Source organism: Hirundo rustica, chromosome 15 (assembly GCF_015227805.2).
Source record: "Hirundo rustica isolate bHirRus1 chromosome 15, bHirRus1.pri.v3, whole genome shotgun sequence".
NCBI lineage: Eukaryota > Metazoa > Chordata > Aves > Passeriformes > Hirundinidae > Hirundo > Hirundo rustica.
In genome coordinates, this window is record NC_053464.1 from 2,475,632 (window position 1) to 2,500,468 (window position 24,837).

Here is a 24,837-nt window from a genome sequence, read left to right on the forward strand (position 1 = left end):
GAGCCACGGTGCACCGAGCTCCGCCAGCTGCGATTGCCGAGGTCCTGCCACAGCCCGTCCCGTGGAATGGGCTCCCGAGGCTATTCATTGTGAGATACCCGCAGGGGTGTCTCCACAGGGAGAGGACGGTGGGTTTGTAAGCTGTGTCTGACTCCCTTTCCTGACAAGTCCTCAGAAACGAGAACGGGATTTTAACCGCCGTTAACAGAAGCCGTTTGGAAACGGTGTCCTGAGCTTGGCGTCCGACCTCCGGGCAGAGCTCTGGAAACGGCCCCGTGAGGGGAACCAGGCGGGGCAGTGAGGGGACTCGGCCGCAGCCGTGAGGGGAGCGAGCCTCGGCTCCCCCTGAGCACGGTCGGTCGCGGCCGTGAGGGGACTCGGCCGGAGCCGTGTGAGGGGAGCGAGCCCCGGCGCTCCCTGAGCACGGTCGGTCGCGGCCGTGAAGGGACTCGGCCGGAGCCGTGTGAGGGGAGCGAGCCCCGGCGCTCCCTGAGCACGGTCGGTCGGGGCCGTGAGGAGACTCGGCCGGAGCCGTGTGAGGGGAGCGAGCCCCGGCGCTCCCTGAGCACGGTCGGTCGCGGCCGTGAGGGGACTCGGCCGGAGCCGTGTGAGGGGAGCGAGCCCCGGCGCTCCCTGAGCACGGTCGGTCGGGGCCGTGAGGGGACTCGGCCGGAGCCGTGTGAGGGGAGCGAGCCCCGGCGCTCCCTGAGCACGGTCGGTCGGGGCCGTGAGGGGAGCCAGGAGGAGCCCTGAGAGCAGCAGCGCGCGCGGGCTGAGGGGCAGCCTGACGTCACCGTGCGCGCGTCACGCACAGCTCGCGCGCGGGGGACTCCGCGCGCCCCCGCCCCGTGACGTCATCAGCGGGCGCCGCGGGAGGGCAGCGCGGGCATGGCGGCGGCGCGGGGCGGGCGGTATCTCCTGGCGGCCCTGCGGCGCTCCGGGGCCGCGCCCCGGCTGCGCCCGCCCGCAGGTGAGGGGGGGACGGGCGGCGTGAGGGGCGCGGGCCCCCGGGCTGAGGAGGCGGCCGGGCTTCCATGGCTCGGCCCGGACGGCCGCGCCTGCCCGGAGTTGCGCTCGGCCGTGTGCGTCCTCTGGAGGTGCGGAGGGTCCGTGTCCCCCGTCGCTCTCGGCCGGTGCTGGCCGTGGCCGCTCGGCAGAGTCGGAACGGGCGCCGGCCCGGCAGCGCGGGAGCAGCGCGCACAGCGCCCGGTGAAGTGACCCGAGAACGCCCGACGCTCCTTCCTGCGAGGGGCGAGTTATTTTGGGCCTGTGCAGGGAACAGCGCGGGCTCCTGTCTGGCAGAGAGCGCGTTCAGGGCAACCAGCGGCTCCTGGGTCATGTCCTGCCTCATGCGGGGTGTACAGCGTGCTCAGATCGTGTAGCGTGATGAGGTTCCCTCGTGTAGGGATATATTCCATATCCATGTTCATGTCCAGGTTCATGCAGCACTCCCAGTTCATCTCCTGGCCTATATAAGGTGTACAGGACATCCAGGAGTACCTGCCGGCTCCTAAGGGCTGTGCAGCACATTCAGATCATGTCCCAGTGCATGTCCCAGCTCACACAGGGTGAACAGCCCAGGTACCTGCATGAGAGCAGAAGGCAGCAGCAGTGCTGTTCTCTCCGTGTCAGTACCAGGGGACTTTACAGATGAGCTTGAAGGGTTTGCATTTCCCAGGGGTGCACTTGAAGTTTCAGCTCAGACAGCTGACAGGAGTGAGTGCTAAGAAAATCCAAACTCTGAGGCCTCAGTTATGGGATGTGCTCCCTTACCAAGGCCCTCGTGGCCTGGAAGTGTGCCTGTGAGTTGCCGTTAAGCGAAGCATGGTGAGGAGAGTCCTGCCTGTGTCCTGCCAGCAGCCCGTGCTCTGCTCCTTGTTTCCTTATCTGTTGCGTGGCCCCTAATTGACAGATCTGTGTGTTGGTGTGGTCTGTGGTTTCCCTGCAGGTTACAAAGAGAAAATGTGACAGAGGATATTGTGTGACAAATAGGGTCACTTTCAGGGTCGGGTTGTCAGATTTATTGTGTCACAGAGTGCCACTTGTGTGTTTCTGGGCAATCCAGCTCTTCCTCCACAGAAATCCCCAGAGACTTGTTAGCATCCATGTCTGAGAACAAAGCTGCTGCCTCTGGTGGATTAGACATACTCCAGCAGAGCCAGAGTTTTATTCCTTAACCTGTCATTCAGGTTCCCTCAGGGAAAAAGTAGTGAGCAGAAGCTGTGTGGGGTGAGGATAAAGAGGGAGGGGCAGGAGGCGTTTTCCTTTCCTATGATCCAGACTGCAGGGGCAGCCGACCCTTCCCTCATCGGGCAGCATTTCCTCTCTGCTCTCACGACTTCAGAGGCTGGAGCTGTTGGAGAGCTTTTTGGGAGATATGTTGGTGTGGGTGGGTCAGTCAGGGAATCTCCTCTCCCCAGATTCTCAGGGATCTGCTGCCCAGCCAGAGAGCCCTTGTGTGTAAGGAGCTCTGAGCTGGGAGTGTTAATTGCTGCAGCTCTTCCCTGCAGCTCCCGAAGCTCCCAGCTGCCCGGCCTGGAGCTGGTATGGTAATTCCTGCTGACCCAAATTCTTCTCTTTTGTTTTGAGCCACAGACTGCTTTATGCAGGGTTTCCCACCCTAAATCTCTGGCTGGTGCTCGGCTCTGCTCACTGCAGTGGTTTTTCCAGAAGAGGCTGTTTCCTGGGGGACTGGCCGGGGGGTCACTGAGGCTTCCTGGTGTCTGGATTGAAAGCAGCCCCTGAGGGTCCTTGTTTTTGCTGTGAGTGTGCGAGGCAGGTTTGTGGCCATAGGCTCAGGATCACTTGGGATCACAGAGAAGTGGAATTCAGGTAGTAATGTGGCTTTTTCCATCTCTCACAGTGAGTGATGGGAATAGGAAGGGGTGTGGGCTGTGGCAGAGCTCCACATTTGATTAACTCAATATCAAAAGTCCTGATTTGCCCCAGCATATCACAGTGCTTATATGGGGCAAGAGCCATTCCTTCTCTGTCAGCCAGGCTTAAGAATTTGTTTCTGAGGCTCATTATGAGTAGCACATAACCTGTTACCTCAGCAGGTGCTTCTCAACAGCTCTTGTGTGCTGATAATTGTGGTTTTATACCCAGAATAGCCAGGAGCCTTTTCTGCTCCCTTGCTCCAGGCAAAGACTCTGGAGAGGCAAATGGGCTGAAGATGCTGCAGCTTGTGTTTAATGAGCTGTGTCTCTCCCTGGCATGGGACAGGCTGTTAATTAAGGATGATAAGACCAAACATTGCACAAATCCGACAGCAACTTCCGAATTGATGGGTGGTGATTTATTATTGTGCTTTGGAGGTAGGGAGGCAAAAAATGGGAATACATCAACAATTATAAATAGCCAGAAATAAAATTATAAATAGCTGTAGTTTCTAGAGTCAGCTGGTGTTCATGGGCTGGGGGGTGACCTGTGTGGGAGCTCTGGGGCTTTGCTGCCTGGACATCTGATGATAGAAGTGGCCTTAAGGTTTTAAGCTGCTGCAGATCTGTGTCTTTTTTGGATCCTGGAGTTAGGAAGAAAGCAAAATTGTCTTTTTTATTTCTGCTGTTTGGGAAACGCGATGTGTGTGTGCTTACGTACAATGCAGTTATCCTACAGCACCCAGCATAAAATGAGTATAAAAAGATGTAAGTACATAATTAAAAAATATAAACCCTGAGCTGCAGGCCCTTCCCCTCTGAAGCTTGAGGGGCTGGAGAGTGAGTGCTCTGCTGCTTTCCACCTCAGGCACCCGGGTTGTTTTCCTTGCCACTTTCCCAGACGATCCCAGCACAGCACAGGCAGTGGAAGGGAAGTTCAGAACGTGTCCTGCGATAATGCGGCAGAACTGTTGGTGACGCAGAGAGCACAGTTATGTGTGTGGGAGGTGTTCAGATGCATTTAGAACTATTTGTGGGCTCTTTTCTTTAAGGGCAGAATGACTGGGGAGTCATTCAAGCTTCTGGCTGGAGAAGTGGATCTTGATTCAAAGATTTCTGTGAGGAGGAGGAGGAGGAGGAAGAACGAGGACTGACAGCCTCCTCTGTCAGCTCTTGAGGATGAGGTGCAGGAGCCAGCAGTGTGTTAAAGCTCAGGGGTTCATGTTCACCTGGTCTGGAGCAAGGGAGAGCCCAGCATGATGGTGTGGAGCAGCAAGCCCTGTTGTTGATGACCCCACTGAGGGCCTGCTATGGGGCAGGAGGTTTGCAGAGCACTTGTGAAGTGAGCCTGAGCTAGAGGATGAGGGATGTTGGTGAAAAGGCTGGAATGCTGAGTTCACTCAAAAGCTGTGGCAAAGTGGAGGAAGGTTCAGGAGGGAGCTGAGGTCCCCCATGTCAGCTGGCCTGGAGGGCAGGAGATGGCCATGGAAGCTGTTTCCAAGGAGGCCACAGATGTGCTTTGGGAGTCTTACCATACTAATGGGCTTCAGTTCAGTCTTTGGGTGTTTTTGTACCCAGTCATCTAAAGAAAGGACCCCTTGAAAATGTCAGCTGTAGGGTTTGTCTCCTTCCCTTGCTGGATGAAACAGCCAACAGGCACAGAGGGAGCTGTAAGGAAAACCTGAGCTTGTCACTGCTTCCAGCCACTTGTGCTGCTTATCCACGTTCTCCTGGCTCTGCCCAGGCTGTCCTGGTCCCACCTCTGCTTCCCACATCAGCCCAGTCTGTTTCTGTTCACTGTAGGAGTGGGGGAGGCCGAGATGCTGCCTTCCCCAGGGCAGCTACAGGTTCAGGTCTGCACCCCCTGGGATCCTGCTCTGGCACAGGCCATTCTCCCAACAATTCAGAAATCACTCCATGGAACAGGCTTTGGACAGAGGTCTGTAGTGCTGCAATGATCTTTGGCTTTGATTCATCCCCCAACAGGGAGAAGACTGTTGGGTTCACCTGGACATACTGAAAGGAGGAGAATTGGGAATGCCTGACCTTAAGGGGGCCTGTGCCATTTCCTGACTGGTCTCGTTTTCCCCACTGATTTTGTGACTGGTGGCCTTGCTGCTGCTGCTGCATGTGCTGCTTGCTCTGGACCCAGCGTTGTTGGGGGATGTAATCCCTGTGATTGGACAGTCAAGGGCCAAATATTTATTACTAATTTATATTTTCACAGGCAGTGATGTGGGAGTTTTCTTCTGCTTAGCCAGGTAACAGCAGTGAAAGCTGCAGACTGCCTCTTCCTGACTGGTTAATTCAGTGGAAAAGCTGCTAATTGTCATCTTCTGGATAAAATTTTAATTCAGAAGAGCCAAAGTGCAACTTGCCCTTTTCGTGCAGTGAAGGCAATTCTGGAGGGGAATGGTGGGTGTTGGATGGTGAGGGAACTGTCCAGACAGTGTAACTGCCATGGAATTACCTAGGTGGGACCTCTGAGGATTGCTCCTCTTGGTGCGGGACTTGTGATGTGCACTGAAACATCTTCACTTGTGTCTTTAGCAAAAGGAGCAGCATGTCTGCAAAGACAAATACTCCACTGCTGGAGCCTCCAGCACAACATTCCTGCCTCCAGCATCCCTGCTGTCCGGATGTACAGCACACAAACAGCAGAGAGCAAGGAGGAAGAGCCCCTGCACACCATCATCAGCAACACAGAGAACGTGAAAGGTGGGCCTGGGCACACATGTCTTGTGGGGACGCTCTTGGGGTGCACCTGGGTCAAGGTGTGGTGCAGGTGAGCCCTCCTCAGCAGTGCTGCTGCCTCTGGAGGATGTGCAGGTATTGGTCACCACATCCTTTCAATCTGTGTTGCACCATCTCCTCCCAAAACGTGGCTGTGCAGGTCAGAATGGGCTTTACTGAGAAACAAGGACATCAAGACTGCATCCATGGGCTTAGCCAGGCAGTTGATGGTCATGTGTGTGTGTGTGGAGGCTCCACAGGCACTGGAATTGGCTGAAAAGAATTTTCTGTCCCAGAAGCAAGCTGTGTCTGCCCAGGTCATTGCTGTGGATCGTGGAGGTGTGATGAGAGAGTCCTGGTGTCAGCCCTTTAGCTAGAATGAATTGCTTTGCACAGCCTCGGGGAGAGGTGCTCTAAAGCAGTCTGAGCAATGAGTTATTCCAGCACAGTAATAACAGCTTAACTCTGTGCCTCTGTGATTTTTCTGGGAGGTAACTTTGAGACTGCCAGGCTGTGAAGTCTCTGGTGGGGTTGATGTGCTGGCTGCCCTCACTCTGGCTCAACCCCATCTCTGGGGGATGTATGTCCTCCCCAGCAAGGCATGGCAGAAGTGATGTGGGACCTGTGGCTTTCCCCCGTGTTTTCCCAGAGTTTTCTAATGCCTCTTGCAGGAAAAATGAGTTCTCTAATGCCTCTTGCTATTTTTAAAAGGCCAAGGATGGTCTTTCAGCTGGGGAGAGATTTCTCTTCGTGTGCACAGCTCCCTTCCTGCAAGGGTGGCTGTATGGATGTGTTCATCCAGCCTGGCCTTGGACACTTCCAGGGATCCAGGGGCAGCCACAGCTGCTCTGAGCACCCTGTGCCAGGGCCTCAGCACCTTCACAGGGGAGAATTTTTTTCCCAATATCCCATCTAACCCTGCCCTCTGGCAGTGTAAAGCTGTTCCCCCTTGTCCTGTCACTTCAGGCCCTTGTTCAGAGTCTCTCTCCAGCTCTCCTGGAGCCCCTTTAGGCACTGGAAGGGGCTCTTAAGTCCTCCCTGAGCTTTCTCTTTTCCAAGCTGAACTACCCCAACCCTAACATTTTTTCCAGGTGCTGCCTCTAAACATGAGTTCCAGGCTGAAACAAAGAAACTGCTGGACATTGTTGCCCGTTCCCTGTACTCAGAGAAAGAGGTAAGACACCCACGACTTGCTGGGAGGTTTTCTGTTGGCAAAACCCTGTCTCTGTCAAGGGATACATCCAAAATGATTGAGCTGGAAGAATAACTGTTCAGTTCCCAGTGAGTCCTGAGCTTTCATGTCAGGCTTTCCTGAATGATGTTTTCTTAATACACCTTGAAAATATGTTTTGGAACCAATTTGTAGTATAGCCAAGTGACTGTGAGCCTTGAGCCTCTGCAGTTTCACGCTGAGTTTGGACAAACAGTTCTCCTGGCAGATAATGGGGAAACACAGTTTGGGGAGCTGGGAATTAGTTTGTGGGAGCCAGTGAGCTCCCAGGACTGTGGGAGTGCTGTGCAGGGGGCAGGGCCAGGCTGCAGGGTCAGGCTGTGTCTCGTCCCCAGGTGTTCATCCGGGAGCTGATCTCCAATGGCAGCGATGCTCTGGAGAAGCTGCGACACCGGCTGATGACAGAAGGAAAGGCTTTGCCAGAGCTGGAGATCCACCTGCAGACAGACAGTGGAAAGGGAACCATCACCATCCAGGTAACAGCTGTGTTATTCCCTGCTGCTCTCATCACTGGCCTTTGTCCTATGAAGAGTCACTGGAAGCTGATCAGCAGCACAGGCCCCAAGGCTGCCCAAAGAATGTCCTTGTCCTCAGCTGGGCTCTGGTTCATGAGGCTGTAACCTCAGGATTTGATGAGAAACCAGCAATGTTATCTGCTCCCCACTTGTAGCCATGGGAAAATTTGCTGCTCCTTCTTTCCCTACTGGGAATTACCTGTAGCTCTTCTCCCAGTTCTCCTGCCTAGTGCACTTCCCAGGTTGTGTGAGTTTCTCACTAGTGGGTAAGTGGTGAATCTGGTTTCCTCCTGACCTTTGGGGTGGTTTTCATGCATCTCCTTAAGTCTGAGGTGTTACACGGTTGCTTGCAGACCTTCTCTCTCCCCTGGGTGAGAGGGGAAATGCCAGGCTAGTGAGAACAACTTCCCATTCCTGTCTGTCTCTATCTGCTCCTGCTCCAGGACAGGCTGAGTCCAGCTGATGCTGAGGTTGTGCCCTCAGGCCCAGCTGGGACTGTAGATTTGGGCAGTAGCACAGCACTTCCCTGGGCCCAGGTTTTGGTTGTCCCTGCTGGTGACAAAATGCTGACTGGGAGGGACACAGTCTGTGAGAGCAGTCACCTGTGGGCCTCAGCGTGGGGAGGGAAGTGGAGCTGGGCTTTCTCTCTGTACTTTGATCTCGCTCGTGGCTCTTGTCCAGGGTGGGAGGCTGAGCCTCAGTTTCGGTGTTTTCTTGGCAGAGTTCCTAATGTTAAGAAGGCTCTCCTTGTGGGGCTGTGTCAGCCATGAGCATAGCTGTGGACATTCCTCAGAGAGTAGGGAAGGAGGAGGATGAAGCAGGCAGCCCTGAGTGACCATGGCAGGTCCAGGGCAGATGTGGCACAGACAGGCTGATACTTTTCACATGGGACAAAAGCACAGGGGGCTGTTGGAGGCTGCACAGTTATTTTACATTTCTGTTCCTCTGAAGAACAAGTGCTGCAGTTGCCATGGGGAAGTTAGTGCTTGTCAGTGGGCAACACAATCACCGAGCAGAGATTCTCAGACCATGGTGCAGGGGCTTTGCTATTCCTGTCACACTGACTCTGTGTAACACCAGTTGTTTAAGGAGCCCTGGCTTAGCCCCAGGCAGGGAGGGTCATTCCTGCCTCTCACCTTTCCCTTTTGAGATTATAGTGGACACGAAGCATCTGAATCCATCAAGCCACTGTTACCTCTCATGCCCTGTCCCTGTGGAAGCTCCCCCCTCGTTTGGCAGTTTGGTTGGAGAGCTGTTTGCTCACCTCGCAGGGTGCCTCTGATGCCATCCCAGTTAGATGGGTTAGGGATTGGGCTTTTTATAACCCCCTGCCTGGCTGTCAGTGCCTCTCTAATGCCATTAAATGAGTCTTAACTAGGAAGCTTTTAACTGCAGCAGTCCTGGGCTGTGGGGAGCAGCGAGAACAACGCTGCTCCAATCTCTTTAATAGCTTTGCCTTCTCCAGAGTGCCAAAAGCTCCTTACCTCCAGTCAGGGGGTTATTTATAACTTCCTGAAGAAGCAAACTGCATATAATGATTACTGTGAACAAGCATCATTCAGAACATTTCTATGCCTTTCAGGAATGCAAAGGTGAAAGAAAGCTTGCTGCTGTCATTGAGGCAGAGACGGATCTTGCCTTAGACACTGTTTTGTTTTCTGTACTCACTAGGACCTACCAAAAAAGAGACAGCAGGTCCCTCATACATGACTTGTAGCAACAGTCCCCCCTTTTTTATTCCTAGAAAGGTCCCATTGTCTCACTCTGACCCCTGGATCCTTCACCTCAGATCTTCATGCTGCTCTGTGCCTCCGGATCTGCTGAATCTCTCCCCCCCTCTTCCAAGCATCTCTTTGTGTCTCACTGAGCTGAGAAAAGGCAGGTCTCTACTGTGTGATGGCCATTAGAGGCACATTCCTGGGGGATTATGTAGATCTGGTATAGGACTACACTCATCTCTGTTCAGTGCCTGCAGTTCTCCTTGTTCTCTGCTAGGACTGAATTCCAGTCATAAGCACAGCAGAACTCGGAATTCTGATAGGATGTTTTCATTCAGGAATATTCCACCCAAGCATTGCAGTGTAGTATCTGCTAAGAGGGACGTGCTGACTGAATTCCACCACCTCGCTTCCTTCACCAAAGTCCTGTTGTTTTAGCAAATTTCCTCCATCCCTTTGAAAACTGCCTTGTGTTTCTAGGACAGCTCCATCTGTAGCAGCCACAGCCTGCAAGGTCAGAGTGCTTAAGAAAATCCATTTGGAAATGTGCGGGGTGTGTTTCCAATGAGAACAGCTCTGCAGAGCTCTGCAGTTGCGCGTGCTGAGGCTTTACCAACGTGGGTTTGGAGCCTTTGAGGTGGGAACGGAGACCACAGGCTCTGTGAGCACAGAGCTCACCTTCAGCACCTGCAGCAGGTGACAGGCAGGTGACACAGGCGCTTGGCTGTGCTGTGCTGCTGTTGGAGCGGTGCAGTTCTGCCGTGGGGATGTGTGAGCTCGGGGCTGCAGCCCTGCTCCTTGCTGGTGCTGAATTTAGGGCTAGGACAGTTTAGAGGAAATGGTTTGAAATGTTTACAGAGCTGATGGCTGCTTCTGCTGGGGGAGGGAGCGTGCTTGCTGTTCTAGCATGGGAAAGCAGCAGAGTCGCTGCCAGAGCTTGGGCTGCTCAGTTCCCTTTGCTGGGCTTTCATCTCTCTGTTGCCGTCATCCAAAATCAGTGTCTGCGAAGCCACAAAATCACCAGTTTGCTGTTTGGGAGGAGTTAAAATGACTGCAAACACCGCTCCTCCCTGCAACAGCTCCCTGTATCACTGAGCAGATCTCTCCTGCCTCACCAAACAGCCTGGATCAGGCTGTGCCGGGGCTCCAGTGAGGACTGGGCTGTTTGGGCTGTAGCAGTCGGTGCAGATGGATGCACCCCTGTGTCCCACAAAGCTTGGGGCAGGTGGGGAGCAGGTCCCCCTCCCCTGTGGGACCGGGCTGCAGCAGAGGTGACCTGCACTGCAGCATCTGTGTATCACTTGGGCTTGAGGAAGCAGGAGATGGACAGGTGGAGACAGAGGGGTAAATCTGGCTGTACTTCAGCAAGCCTTAGGTGTAATTAAAACTACAGAAATGTGCCACAGATTGCAGGGATTACAGCTTCCAGTGGTTGCATCATCTTTAACAAATAAGCCCAGAACCCAGAAATATAAACACATCTCAAATAATCTGTGGCCCAAGGAAGGAAGTGCACAATCTTTCAGTTCTCTTCGTGGCAGAATAAGCATATCCTGTATAAAAATGGGAAATTCAAAGTGGATGAAGGGCAGTAGTTTTCTAGGCAGCAAGTATTTAAACCTGCATGGGTGCAAGCTGAGCCTGTGGTTTTGCAAAGGAAAGCTCAGGCTCTCTGCTTTGGACAACTTCCATGTACTAGGCCAAGATTACCTCATGTTCACAGGCATCAGTTTTATTCTGCTGGTTGCTGCTGCTGCAGATGTTTTAATGATTCTAAACCAGAACGTTGCTCTAGTGCAGCTGCTGTCCTGGTCTTGTGAATTTTAAGTCTTTAATCAAGGTATTTAAATAACAGTGGGCACATTTGCTAATCAGACATTTTTGGATTTTATCAGCCGGTGAAAGCAGCATGTCTTTATAATATAGTCAGTGTTCTTCTGATACCCCGTTGAGGTTTTACACTGAAATAAATGTTTCAAGTGTTTGTTTTGCAACAAAGCAAAGTGAAAGACACAATAGTTCAGCCAGGTACCTCTAGCTGGGAGCATTCCTTCCGATGCAGTCATGGCAGAGGCAGCAGTTAATGGCTGCTTAATGGGTTGTTAGGTGTAAGGAAGCTCTGCAATACTTTAAATTGGACTCAGGTAATGAGCAAAGCCTAAATAAACTTACACAGCAGGTCTCTGCAAACATCCAGCACCCTCACCACAGGGTTAGAACTAAGGGCACAGAACGCACAAAGGTGCAGGTCAGCAACAGCTTTGGTACTTTGGAGGTCTCCACACAGAAAAAGGTGCTAAAAACAACGTTCAGCTGATGTCTCTTTGGGGTAAATGTTAGTGAATCTAGCTCACCATTTGTGGCCACCAGCCCTTCATAGTCCAGAGGTCTGCAGCCTCTTAGTTGTCTTTTACAGGGAGTGGTTTGGGGGAGGATTTTTACTCTGGGCCCTGAGAAATACCAGAGGAGAAATTCACCCAGGTGAGGAGGTGGTGGTTTTGCGGAGTAACAGCAGGTCTTCTGTATTTAACCTTCTGTTAATGAAGGGTCAGCACACTGAACTCTGTGTCTTGGTCTCTCCAAGCTGTAGAGAAACATTTGGCACATGAGCATATTCCTCATATTCTGTAATTTGAGAAGCCCCACGTACAATTTGCTTTGTGCTGTTACAAATAGCTCTGCTGTGGCTGTGGTCAGCCTGATAAAGCTTTTCTTGCAGGCTGAAGGGAGGGCTAGAACCGTGTGAAGGGGAAGAAAGGTTGTAATTCTGATGGTGGAGCGAAGGCTGGATGGTGGTGGGCAGAAGGTGTTTGCAGGGGTTGTGTGATGCCCTGGTGGTTCCTGGTGAAGATGCCGAGCAGCAGCTGCTGCAGCACAGAGCGGTGTGAGAAGAGCAGTAGAAGTTCCACCAGCTGTTTTCTTGGATTTCATGGACCTGGAGCTGCCAGCATTTGTGTGGGCCCAGCCTGAGGTGGGCTGCTCACAGGCAGGTTCAGGTGCTTCCTGTGACTTGCAGAGTTCCTGCTCTGCAGAGCTCAGCTCCCATCTCTCCTCTGCTGCCGCTTTATTCCCGCTCCCCCGAGCAGCTCCATGTGGTGAAGGGAGCCAAAAGGCAGCTGCAGAAAATGTGGACATGGCAAGGATGGCTTGAATCTTGATGGTGTCTTCATCCTAATCCCCCCAGGTGTTTTCCTGCAGTAGGGAATGTCTGCTTTGCCAGGATCTTTGCTTTCCGCTCTCCCTGTCAGCATCCCGGCTGTTCTGAACCCTGCTTTCTTTGTTCATGAGATTCACCCTCATCAAAGCAGTCTCCAGGAATTGTCATTAAGCATTCTGCAGTAAGTTTGGCAGGGCATTAGGAATTCAATGGCCAAATAAATTTATGGAGTAAGGATGTATTTTTTTTAACACATAGGAATTTGGGAATGACATGCTGTGCTATAAATAGAAGTGGATCAGAGTTCTGTTCAGGGTCTGGCATGAAGAAAAACTGAACCAGATGCTGAAAACTGTTCTTTCTGGCTTTTTCTTCCCTGGGGGAAGGGACCATGTCAGATTCCTGAGATTTTGCCATACGCTGTTTGTTTTTCTTGGCTTTTGATCTCTCGCTGTTGAGATCTTACTGGGCATCATCCCTCTTCTCAGCCAAGTGGGCTGACTGGCCTTACTGTATTTAACCAAGGGAAAGGGATTGCTGTGCCATGACTTGTGGGGGTGCAGGAAGATGTCTTACCCACATGGCACCCCACAAGCTGAACAGTTCAAACCTTAGTGCAGTTAAACACTACATTAAGAAATACGTACTGACATTAACTTACTTTGGTAGAAATAAGCCCAGTGAATGCTCCATGGTGGCACCTCACCTCCGAGGCACCTAGCAGCTGCCAGCTCTGTTGCAGCTGATTTTGCTGACCCTGCACACCAAATCCCACCCCTCCTAAGGCACTGGGAATGTGTGAGCCCACTCTGGATGTGCCAGCTGCTGTCAGCCGCGATAGCCATGCTCACAGGTACTCCAGTAGAGCTAAATCCATCATGGGAATGAGAATCACATCTCACTTGGCAACTTTTCACCTCCGAGAATGGCTCCGAGAACAGTAACAGTGGCTTCTTGGGATGCTTGTATCAGGTAGAGAAGCTGCTGGGATTTGGGAGAGGGAATGGCACTTTTTTCTTAGGAGTGGCATCCTGGAGGGCAGTAGCCTTTGTTCCTGTGGAAGATGTGTGTGGAGCAAGTCTGAAAACACACTGGACAACAGAACGGAAAAGATTTTTGCTGGGGTCCCATGTGAGAGGGTGGCCATTTCTAGCTGGGGTTTGCTGTTACCTTTGTTGCCTTGGGGTGTCATGCAGATTGAAGTTGCAGCCAGGTTTGAGACTTACTGCAGCCTTTTCTGGGTGGTGCTGCTGCAGGCTCTGCTGCCTGAGCTGTGTGAGCTGCAGGGAGATGTTTATCTGCATGCAGCAGTGCAATTCTGTAATAACCTGGGGATCACAAGGAGCTTTGTGCCTCTGAAGCTTTGGCAGAGCATCACAAAGTGTAGCTGGTGCATTGTATTTTGGCTGGGCTTAGGCTGTTCCCAGGGGAATGCAATCCCAAGCTCTCCTGGACATTGACAGCTTCACACTCACATCATGGAGCACAGGGTGAGGAGGAGAAGAAGCGGGGAAAGGCAGAGCAGATGGAGATCAGTTCGTGTGGTGCTTGCAGACAAGGATCTGCGTTACCTGAGAGTTAAGGGATTCGCCACTCCGCCGCCGATTCCCAGTGTTGGTGCATCGCTTCCACATCTGCAGATTGCAAATAAGCTGCTTCTCACTGCTCCTCAACTCCCCCTCACACCAGTTTGGGAATGGAGGGTGTCGCTGTGCATGACATCTGGACTGTGGGATCACAGCTGGGTTGGCATCTCTTTCCTGCACTGCCATCCTGTGCTTTTTAGAGGGATGTAGAATCCAGCCTGTCCTGGCACGGTTTTGTCTTGCCTTGAGAAATGGCCAGAGTCTCTGAGCTTTCTGTGGTTTGTAGGCAGCTGTGGCTGTCCCTGGAGCTCGGTGCCCTCTGAGTCTGTGTTCTGGCCTTGGGCAGTTGCAGTCACAGCTGGAAGGCTGCTGTTGGATTTACTGCTCAGAGGGGAAGGACAGAGTGGGAGCTGGAGGCAGAAGTTGCTTGGGTGCTGTTTGCTGGAGCAATGATTCCCTCCTGATACTGAAACTTCATCTGCAATTGTTGTTTCTTTTCAGGACACAGGTATTGGGATGACCCAAGAGGAGCTGGTTTCTAACCTTGGTACCATTGCTCGATCAGGCTCAAAGGTAACGGGATGAGAACCCTTCTCCCTCCCTTAGAAAACTCTTCTCCAATTACAATCACTTTTGTTCTCCCAGTCATTTTTCATTGTTTTGTCCCTTGGCCCTCAGCCCAGCTGTGAAATTACACCCCTCCTGGAAGGTGAAACTTACCTGTGGGGTCTTCTGGCTTTCAGTGGTCTCTGCTGTGCTGTGGGAGGCCCAGGGAGCCCAGGCAGTGCTGATGGGCCCTGTGTGTAGCACTGCTGCACCCACTGCCCTCACTCCAAACACCCTCCTGCCCAGCCATCCTTATAGAGGTGCACACACCCACCTGGCATTTACCCCATGTCCAGGGGAAGCACAGCTCTGTCCCCACAGCAAGGTGTTGGACATGTGTACCTGATTTTTGTTTTCACCTCTGGAGGCACCATTTTAAGGGGTTTCCTGCTCCTGATTGACCGAGCTCTCGCTAGTTTCCCTTTTACTGCTCTAAGCAGTGCTCCCCTTTCCCAGAGGTGCAGTCTCCCTGTGGAAAAACCCTTTTCCTTGGGAACCTTCCTCAGAGCACTGATGCAGGAGCATGGGGTGAGGGTGCTGGACTGCCAGGCTGCAATGCTTGAGGAACCCAGCTGGGGACTGATCACAACCTCCAGCAATACCTGAAGTCACTTTGTGCTGCTTTGTGTCTCCTTTGTTCCCGCAGGCTTTTCTAGAAGCTCTGCAGAGCCAAGCTGAAGCCAGCAGTAAAATCATCGGCCAGTTTGGAGTGGGTTTCTATTCAGCCTTCATGGTGGCTGATAAAGTGGAGGTGTTCTCACAGTCAGCAGAGCCGGGCAGCCCGGGCTATCACTGGTCATCTGATGGGTGAGGCTGCAGAGTGGGGTGGCACCACGGGGGGCTGTGTCCAGACCAGGCACGGCCTGAAAGCTGTGCAAAGACAGGGCTTGTGTGTTCTTTCAGGACCTGGCTGACTGTTTTAGGCCCTGCTAAGTGGTACACAGTAACAAAGCGTGGCCAAATGTGCCAGTGTGGAAACTGCAAGGACAGAGTTGGTTTGTCAGAGCAGGCGTGCTGTGGACAGAGAAGCTGTCTCTCCTGTTCCATCCCTGCTGGCAGGCAGGGGCCCCACACCACAGAGGCAAACTGAACCTCTTTGGTCTGATCATCCTCTGAGGTTTGGCTCGAGGCACCCACAGAGAGCAGAGCTTGTGCAGCGCTGGGGTCTGCAGGCACATCTCTGTGGGTCACAGCTGTGTGCACATCCTTTGCTTGAAGTTCCAAACATCTGTGATGGCAAAGCTGTGGGCTGCTAGACATGTCAGAATTGGAGCTTCTGAGGGTGACAAGCTCAGCATCCCCTTAAAATTTCCTCAGAATAAAGCATTTACTACATTATTTAAATTCTTGAGAAAACTGAGACACCTGCCTGGTTTGGGTTTTCAGCAGCTAGTATCTCTGCAGAGCAGTGTGTCCTGGGTCTGGAGTCTCTGTAGGAAAAACAGCCACCTGGTTTTTGGGGTTTCTCAGAGGCACAAGGAGCATTCAGGCATTCAAGACTTTTTCTGCCTTTTCCTCTTGGCCTTGAAGTGTTGTGTGTAATCTTAGTTGAACAAACAATTTCTCTGTCCTGTCATGGGGGTACCTGAGGCACAAACTGACACAGTGTTTGTTTCCAATCCTAGTTCAGGGATGTTTGAGATTGCAGAAGCATCTGGGGTCAGAGCTGGGACTAAGATTATTATACACCTCAAAGAAGACTGCAAAGAGTTTGCAAATGAAGATCGAGTCAAGGGTGAGTAGAGGAGGGGATTGCTGTTACCCCCAGGGCTCTGTGAAGTCTCTTGGTGTCCACAGATGGGAGGTGAATTTACAGGTTTTTTCCTCTCCTGCAACTCCTTTCACCTGCTCTTACTGAGGGAATTCCTGCTGTGTTGTTTCCACAAAGGTGACCCTTCTGTGTCTTCTTTCCATTCCAGAGGTGGTGACAAAATACAGCAACTTCATCAGCTTCCCCCTGTACCTCAATGGGAGAAGAATTAACACGTTACAGGTGAGGTGGAGGCCACGGGCAGGTCACTCATGGGGATGAACCACTATAATGCTCCACCAGAGACAGGAAACAGCATAAAGCTGGAAATCAGGGGAGGATTGTCCAGGGTATCACAGACCTTGTAGTGATCAGTTAATTAGAACAAAAGGAGACAATCCAGCTGAAGTCATACCTGCAACAGCTTGTTTGCATTTATTGTGGAAAAGTTGTGGAGATCAGCAAGATCTGTATCTTCCCTTATCCTGAATTATTATTTCAGTGCTTTGTAATGCTTATTCTGTTCAAGCCATGTGACATGTTAGTGCTGTAGGGATTGCTCATGTTGCTGGTGTGCAGACACCTCTCACTGCAGTTCTTTCTGCCCCTTACATGGAATAGCCACTGCCAGGGAGTGGTTGAGGTTTTTTAGCAGCTCAGCTCACAGCCTGATTTATTCCCAGCTCCTAATGCTTCATGCTGGCATTTTCTGACCACTGGCATTATACTGCAGCCAGATCCATTTTACTCAGATGTTCTTGGCCCAATTGCAGGCATCACTTGGGAGAAGTTAATTATCTTTAAACCAGAAATCTATGAATCATTTTCCTCCAGCATCTCCTCTTCTGATTGTTTAAAGCTTTCTTACCTAAGAGAGCAGGTAGAGAGCATGTGTGTGGCTTTTTTGTTTCCTGGAATATGGCACTGACTGCACAGACTTTCAAGACTGTACTTAAACATTTTATCGTGTTAATTTATCTAAGGTTCTGTAATTGGTGTTATTAGTCACTGATTATTTATTTGGATTCCTGCATAGTAGTGTTTCTGTTCCAAAGGCTTTCTAGCTGTGCCCCTTAAATTACAAAACCAGAAATAGCTTTAGACAGCTGTTTGCTCTCTCTGCCTGGCAATCAATATAACAGGCTCCCTGGAGAAGAGCAGTAGTGGAGCAAGAGGTGAAAAGCCCTTAATAGAGTCATGGACTTTTATATTCTTATCAGAAAGTCTGTTTTCCCTTGGCTTACAGCAACAGCTTTATTCTCATTATGCTCCCACTTCATGCCTTTTCTTTATCCAGGATCTTGGCTTTGTGTTTTTCCACACATCAGCATCAGTTCACTGCAAACAGCCACAGTTGGTTCCCTGGTGGGGTTTCTCCTCGATGAGCTCCTGAATGCTCACAGCATGGAGCTGGGGCCTTCTCTGGTCTGACTGGGATAACTGTTAGCAACAAGTGAGCCCCTGAGAATGCAGCACTTTCCCTAACACAGCTGCTGTAGAACACCTTAGCCCCCAGTGAGTCCATAATGCTACCTGTGATCCTGCAAACCCTCCAGGACACTTGTGTGTGCTGGAAATGAGGGGAAGCCACCTGTGGAACAAGGCTCTGAGGCAGAGGAATCCTTAATGACTTCAGGGCTGCCAGGGACCTGGGCTTGATGTTTGTGTTGTCCCCAGAAATCAATCCTTCACTCATTTGGGCTTGAGCGGCAAAGAGAGGCAGTGACTGAGATGGGCTTCACTCAGCTGGAAACACAGTTCTGTGTTGAGTCCCACATCTCTGCTAGATGCAAGACTTTCGCTGACATACTGAAAACTGAAACACGCTGTGAGCATGGGCTGAGTGCTTCAGAAAGCACTGGGGGTCAGAACAGCAGCAGGTGGAAGCTAGAGCTCATGGCTCCAGTGCATGTGTTCATGTGGGAAGCAGTGCTGGAGCAGTGACCCTGCAGGGGTTCACATCTCCCAAGCTGCTGAACAAATCAGTAGAAAACAGGCACTGCAGGAGCTGCTTCACAAGCTCTCAGCTGAGACAGTGACCTCCATCAGAGAGGCAGGTTGGTTGCAAAAGGTTCACTGAAACTCTTGGTTTTCCTTTGCTTGCTGGTCAGGCCTTAAGAACTTGACCAGTACTGCCAGTCAGTTGAGCTGTGGGATCTGCCCAGGAAATGTGAGGCAAAGGAAGTTAGCCAAAACTCTTTTGTTTTGGGCTAAACAAAGCTGCTCTGTATATGTTGCAGGGCAAGAGTTACCTCTGAGGGGTGGCCCGATGAGAGGCAGTAGTTTGTTAGTCCGTGATAATGTGTCTGAGCCACATCTCACTCCCAGGCTGTGCAGAGGAGTCTGTTTGAAAGGTTCTGTTTCCCTGCTCCGGCATCCTGGAGGCCACAGAGCTGATGAGAGCTGTTCTCCCTGCTGCTCCACAGGCTCTGTGGATGCTGGACCCCAAGGACATCGGCGAGTGGCAGCACGAGGAGTTTTACCGCTTCATAGCGCAGGCTTACGACAAACCCCGCTACATCCTGCACTACAAGACCGACGCTCCCCTCAACATCCGCAGCATCTTCTACGTGCCCGAGCAAGTACGTGTCCTGTCCTGGGAACGTGGGACATCTGTCCAGCTGCTCTGAAAGGGGAGGATGGGAGACCTCCTTAGGGAAAGGAGGCAGAAATGGCTGCAGGGAGGAACGTCCAGTGTGGCGTCTCGGCAGTGGGCCGGGTGCTGTAGGGTGGTTGGGATACTGAGCCACCACAGGAGCCGGGGGATGGCTCAGGTAGGTCCCTAGGGAGGAGAGCCAAGATTTCAGCTCTTTTTGGGTTCAGTGTTGTAGGGAAGATCACAGTGTGACATGGGCACCCTGCACAGTGCTGGTGTTACTTCCTGCCTCTTTTCCTGCAGAAACCATCCATGTTTGACATCAGCAGGGAAATGGGCTCCAGCGTTGCCCTCTACAGCCGCAAAATCCTCATCCAAACCAAAGCTGCAGACATCCTGCCTAAGTGGCTGCGCTTCCTTAGAGGTGTGTGTGGGACCAGGAGTAGCAGGTTGTGGATGATTGCTTCCACAGGGATAAGGCAAGGGCTGCCCTCCTGAGCCTGGCACTTGTGTTTGCATCACTGTTCAAGGGTTGCTCTGTGTTCCAGGTGTTGTGGACAGTGAGGATATCCCCCTGAATCTCAGCAGGGAACTGCTGCAGGAGAGTGCCCTGATCAGGTAAGCAAGAGTATCTCTGGACTGAGATACAAGGAAAAGATGTAAAGCCATGAGGGAAAGGGGACAGTGGACTCACTACAACCCTCACAGAGAGATGTTCACCTAAGATGTCTTGTCTTGCTTTAGCAGCTGTCTTGACAAAGGCTTGTTTCTCTTGCAGGAAGCTCCGTGATGTTTTGCAGAAGAGGTTGATCAAGTTCTTCATTGACCAGAGCAAGAAGGACCCTGAGAAATATGCCAAATTTTTTGAGGAGTACGGGGTATTCATGAGAGAGGGCATTGTCACGATAGCAGAACAGGATGTCAAGGTACCTGGAGTCTTCAAACACTGCAGCTGATGGGGAAGATTACCATGAGCTGGGATGAGGGAGACTGCTACTTCCCCATGGAACTTGCACACCCAGAACTTGTGTTCCTGGTTCTGCCAAGACCTATGGGTTCTCTAGTGCCTAAACTTTCACTCTTTCTGACTGGTGCTGCTTCCCATTTATTTTGAGAGTGCAGAGTCTCTGTACCCACACTGTTGTCAGCCCTCCCTGGTGCAATGTCATCTACAACAGGCAATAAAATGGGCTTTCCCCTCCTGCTGTCTTCTGCCTAATTCCCATTTCCAGGAGAGCTTGACCTACATCCTATCCAGGTTACTTTTCTGCCTCTAATATCTGGAGCAGGAAGGGAAGGATTCGGGATCCCCTGAGCCTTTTTGCAGGGTTGCCAAGAGGCACAGGAATCCTTGGGGCTGGGAGGGGTCGGGTGGAGCTCAGTGACGGGCCCTGAGCTCACAGGAGCACGTTTCTTGCAGGAGGATATAGCAAAGCTGCTGCGTTACGAGTCGTCGGCGCTGCCCGCGGGGCAGCTGACCAGCCTGACCGACTACAGCTCGCGCATGAAGGCCGGCAGCAGGAACATCTACTACCTGTGTGCCCCCAACCGGCACCTGGCCGAGCACTCCCCCTACTTCGAGGCCATGAAGAAGAAGGACATGGAGGTGGGTGAGCAGTTGTGCCATAGCCAGGGGAAGGCCCTGAGCTGCTGCAGCAGTGGTTGGGGCTGGCTCTCAGGGCTGAGCGGGGCAGTGAGGCCTGATAGAGCCCTGCCAGCGCGGCGCCTTTGCCTGCCCCCCGTGCCTCTGCTCAGACTGTGGCATGAGGCCAGGAGGAACCTGTGACACTCTCTTAACAACATTTAAAAAAAAGCCATTCAGCTGTTAGGAGTGTCCAAAGGAGGGCTGTGAGAATGATGAAGGGCCTGGAGGAGAAGCCGTATGAGGAACAGCCAAAGGCACTTGGTCTGTTCAGCTGGAGAAAAGGAGATTGAGGACAGACCTCACTGTGGTCTTCAACATCTTGACATGGGGTAGCAGAGTATTGGATCTCTTCACTCTCATGACTAGTGGCAGGACCCAAGGGAATGGCTGGAGCTGAGTCAGGGGAGGTTTAGGGTGGGTATCAAGAGTGCCTAACATCACTTTTCACCCAGAGATACTAGGCACTGGGACAGGCTCCCCAGGAAAGGATGGGCTCACAGCACCAAGCCTGGCTGAGTTCAAGAAGCATTTGGACAATGCTCTCAGGCACAGGGTGGGATTGTTGGGGTGTGCCCTGCAGGGACAAGAGTTGGGACACAATGATCCTGATGGGTCCCCTGTAACTCAGCATATTCTGTGATTTAGTACTTGTACAGACACCTGGTTTTTCTATCTGTTTCTTACCTTTGCTGGACGCCAAAGCAAGAGCTTGGGAGCTGCTATGCAGGGCTGTAATGGTGTTACAGCTGTCCTCAGTGGGCAGGTGACCTTCTCAGGACTGGAGTCAGTGCTGGTTCTCACTTTCCATGGGCAGCAGGACTTGTTCAGCTGCAGACCTGCCACCCGTGGTAACAAATCCCTCCAAGGGTTTGTTTTCATGTCAGGCCCTGAGTGATAGTCACTGTGGGGTTGAACCTGTGAGTTTCCTGTGTGATGTTCTGCTATTTGGTACAGGGCTGCCTTGGGAAGGAGGGAATGCTGTTACATCCCAATGTGTTACTGTCCCTTTGCTGGCACAGGTGCTGTTCTGCTATGAGCAGTTTGATGAGCTGACACTCTTACATCTCCGCGAGTTTGACAAGAAGAAGCTGATCTCTGTGGAGACAGACATTGTTGTTGATCACTATAAGGAAGAGAAGTTTGAGGAGAGCCGCCCAGGTACCGTGAGGCTCCCCTGGCCCATCCTGCTACCCCAAGCAACCAGTGAGGGGACACCCTCCTCCCCTGCTCTTGCAGCTCCCGAGCAAGAGCCTTCCACCCTCCCATTCTCATGGTCTGAGGCAACTTAGAGATTTTGCAGATTCATGTCACATGATCAAAGTTAAATGGAATGTCATGTGTGGAGTTGCCATGACTTTATTTCAACCCCATGCATACATCTGGTACCCAGACAGAGGCAGAGAGCCCCTAGCAAGGCATGAGCCTGCCCTCTCTGAGTATGGCACAGTCTGGGATAAGGATACGTAGGTGTGCTGAATGGTGCTGCACTCGCATTCCCACAAGAGAACTGATAAATGGAAGTGTGAAATGGAAGTGTGGAAACTCAGCTCACTGTCCATTGCACACAGTAGATGCATGCTCAGATGTGCCCTCTTTCCCTGCCAGCTGGAGAACGTCTGACAGAGAAGGAGGCTGAGGATCTGATGGCCTGGATGAGGAATGCCTTGGGCTCTCGAGTCACTGGAGTAAAGGTGGGCATTCTGTGTCTGGGTAACTGAGTACAGGAGATCCACAGAGGTAATGATCAAGGGGCAAGAATTAAAAAGAGAGGTGGTTGGGGATCTGCTGACAAAGATTTTTCTTTGGACCCTGTGGGAAGTCATTCTTCTCTGCCTCCTGTGTGTAAATGGTGTGGATGCTGGCATTTGTCATTGGATGGTCAGCGTGGCAGCAGAAGAATCGCACCTCAATGTGTATTGAGCAAAGCCCATATTGCAGTTGTTGCCCAGGTTACCAGCACAGGCTGGTGACTTTTCTTGCTTGCTTAGAAAGGTGTTTTTGCAAGGAATGCTTTGGGTGCAGCTGCAGCCCACTGCCTGTTGACTGCAGGGCCATTTGGGCCCCCATGTTTCCTGCTGGTTTAGGCAGCTCCTGTGGGATGGGAATGAGTCATGTGGAGGCTCGGTGTGGATCTGTGCTGAGGAGACTCCAAGTGCTCAGACCTTCCCCACCTCCAAGACGTGCGTTGTCCACGGCAGCCCTGACTGGTGCTTGTGCCACAGGTGACCACGCGGCTGGACACCCACCCTGCCATGATCACCGTGCTCGAGATGGGCGCTGCCCGCCACTTCCTGCGCATGCAGCAGCTGGCCAAGACCCAGGAGGAGCGAGCCCAGCTCCTGCAGCCCACCCTGGAGATCAACACGGGGTAAGGGGGGACTGCACCAGCACTGGGCCTGGGACACAGCAGCCTCTAGGAAGTGGAGGCAGAGAGGAGGAAGTGTAAGGCTGCCAGTTAGCAGAGTCCTCCCCAGAAAGTGCAGTTGGTGCCACAGAGCCTTAATCTGAGGTTGTGTGGCGCCTCTGACATGAGCCCCCCACACAATGTCCAGCCCTCTGGGGACCATGGGGGCTATAGGGACAGATGGGAGAGAACAGAGAAGACCCCAGAACAGGAGTAAGGAAGTTGACTTTGGTGACCCACTGGGACTTAGCTGCTCATTCTGGAAATAAATCTCTGACTGTGTCCTAAATCACAAGTCTCAGTGTTGATCTCTCTCTTACAGGCATGCTCTGATTAAGAAGCTCAGCGAGCTGAAGGACAGTCAGCCTGATCTGGCCCAGATGTTGCTTGACCAGGTGAGAGCCAGACCTTCTCCAGAAGCAGCACCATCCTTCCCAGAACCAGCCTGCAGACCGTGCATGGCAGAAAACAGGGTGAACCATTACAGTGGGCAAGAGTCACATCCTTCTGTGGTCCCTGGGTATTTCTGGGACTTGTGGTGCCCTAGAAGGCATTCTTGGTCTCAGCATGCAGGTCCTGGGCAGTGACATTCCCTTCCTCCCTCAGACAGCTTGCTTTGGTGCTTATTTAGTGCCTTCTTCTCTTTCTCAGATTTATGAGAATGCCATGATTGCAGCAGGACTGAATGAGGATCCCAGGCCAATGGTGAACCGGCTGAACGAGCTCCTCACCAGAATCCTGGAGAAGAACTGAGCCCCAAGGACTGAAGGATGAACTCTGTGCTGATCTCTTGCCTCAGGCACAGCCACTCTCAGCAGGTGCTTGCAGGCAAGGCCCAGCACAGGTTCATGGGCAGAGGGCAGGGACAATGCTGGGGACATCCAGCCCACCCTGCACAGGGAGGAACCACCTATAATGATCAGATCCCACACCATCAGCTTGTTCAAAGGGCAGTGCTCTTACTGGGGACAAAATCCAGAAACTGTTGCTTAAATAATGTGCCCAAATTTCTGACATGAGCCTGAAGAGCCTCATTTCATACTGTTTATAAAAATGGCCTTTTCTCAGAACAGATGTTGGCAGCAAGATTCTCAATTAGGTCTGTGAATGCACCCCCTGCCATCCACAAAATCCTTGTGCTCCTTTGTGCTCTGAACAAGCACTGGAATTAATTAATTAGTTAAGAAACCTCCAAGTCTGACCAGGCAGAAGGAGTTTGCTGGCATGGAGACAGCTTGCTGCCTTTGGCAGACACAGATACTCTTGGTGGAACGTGTCAGTGCAATCCCATGGCAGAAAAGATCACTGAGCTGCTGGATAAGCGAGTTCATCCTGGTCTTGTGGAAAAAGGGAATTAACTGAGGCAGATTTCCACTGTGTGGCTTTCTGGAGAGTCTGTGGGATAAACTGCACGCCTAGCTGATCAGTATTTATGAAAAATAAACAGTTCTTATTTTTCAGGCATGTCCCCCATTTCACTGTCCTCTTCATTTCGTTGGTCTTTGTGTCTTCCAGCTGGTATGTAGTTCTTCAGGGCATCGAGCACTGGACATGGTGGCAAGAGAGCTGTAAAAACAATAGAGAGTGTAGAGGGAAAGCAGGAGAATCTCTAACTATGATAGTTTTGTCTCTGGAAATGGGATGTAGCCCTTGGTTTGAAGGAAGGAGCAGTGGTGGTTCAGACATAAATGCCATGCTAGATTCCCTCTGTGTGTCTGCTTTACACTATGCAAATGGTTTATAAGAATCCTTTCTCCTACTCAGTGGGGCTCTGAGCAGCCCTGGTATTTGTTTAGCTTATCTTTAAATTGGCAGATTAAGATGCTGGGACTGGGTTTGGTTAACTCCTTGCATGCTGTGCTGGACAGGACAGCCTCCATCTCTTTAAGCTACAGGATGCCTGTCTGTGCACAGAATGAAAAATTCCTGCTGCTTGGGGGGTCATTTGAGAAGTTTTATTAACATCACCTAACATTTTGTTTTTATTCATATGCAGAAGAGGAAAAAAAGGGTGATA

At 51.9% G+C, this 24,837-nt stretch overlaps 1 protein-coding gene across 1 annotated transcript; it reads left to right on the forward strand.

The window, feature by feature from the left end:
• Window positions 1-888: 888 nt before the first annotated feature.
• TRAP1 (TNF receptor associated protein 1) lies at window positions 889-24,284 on the forward strand. The gene is made up of 18 exons (XM_040079247.2): window positions 889-970; window positions 5,430-5,597; window positions 6,704-6,786; window positions 7,179-7,319; window positions 14,321-14,392; window positions 15,072-15,232; window positions 16,051-16,160; window positions 16,345-16,418; window positions 18,602-18,757; window positions 19,075-19,195; window positions 19,320-19,389; window positions 19,550-19,697; window positions 20,192-20,377; window positions 21,436-21,574; window positions 22,022-22,107; window positions 22,639-22,784; window positions 23,143-23,215; window positions 23,472-24,284. Exons 1-18 carry the CDS (start codon window positions 889-891, stop codon window positions 23,571-23,573), a joined length of 2,118 nt encoding a protein of 705 aa, XP_039935181.1. The 3' UTR covers window positions 23,574-24,284.
• Window positions 24,285-24,837: the final 553 nt, after the last annotated feature.

Coding starts and splice junctions, on each gene's coding strand:
- TRAP1 (XM_040079247.2), top strand. CDS start 889: ATGGCGGCGGCGCGGGGCGGGCGGTATCTCCTGGCGGCCCTGCGGCGC. Junction 7,320..14,320: donor AGGGAACCATCACCATCCAG/GTAACAGCTGTG, acceptor GTTTCTTTTCAG/GACACAGGTATTGGGATGAC. Junction 22,785..23,142: donor ACCCTGGAGATCAACACGGG/GTAAGGGGGGAC, acceptor TCTCTCTTACAG/GCATGCTCTGATTAAGAAGC.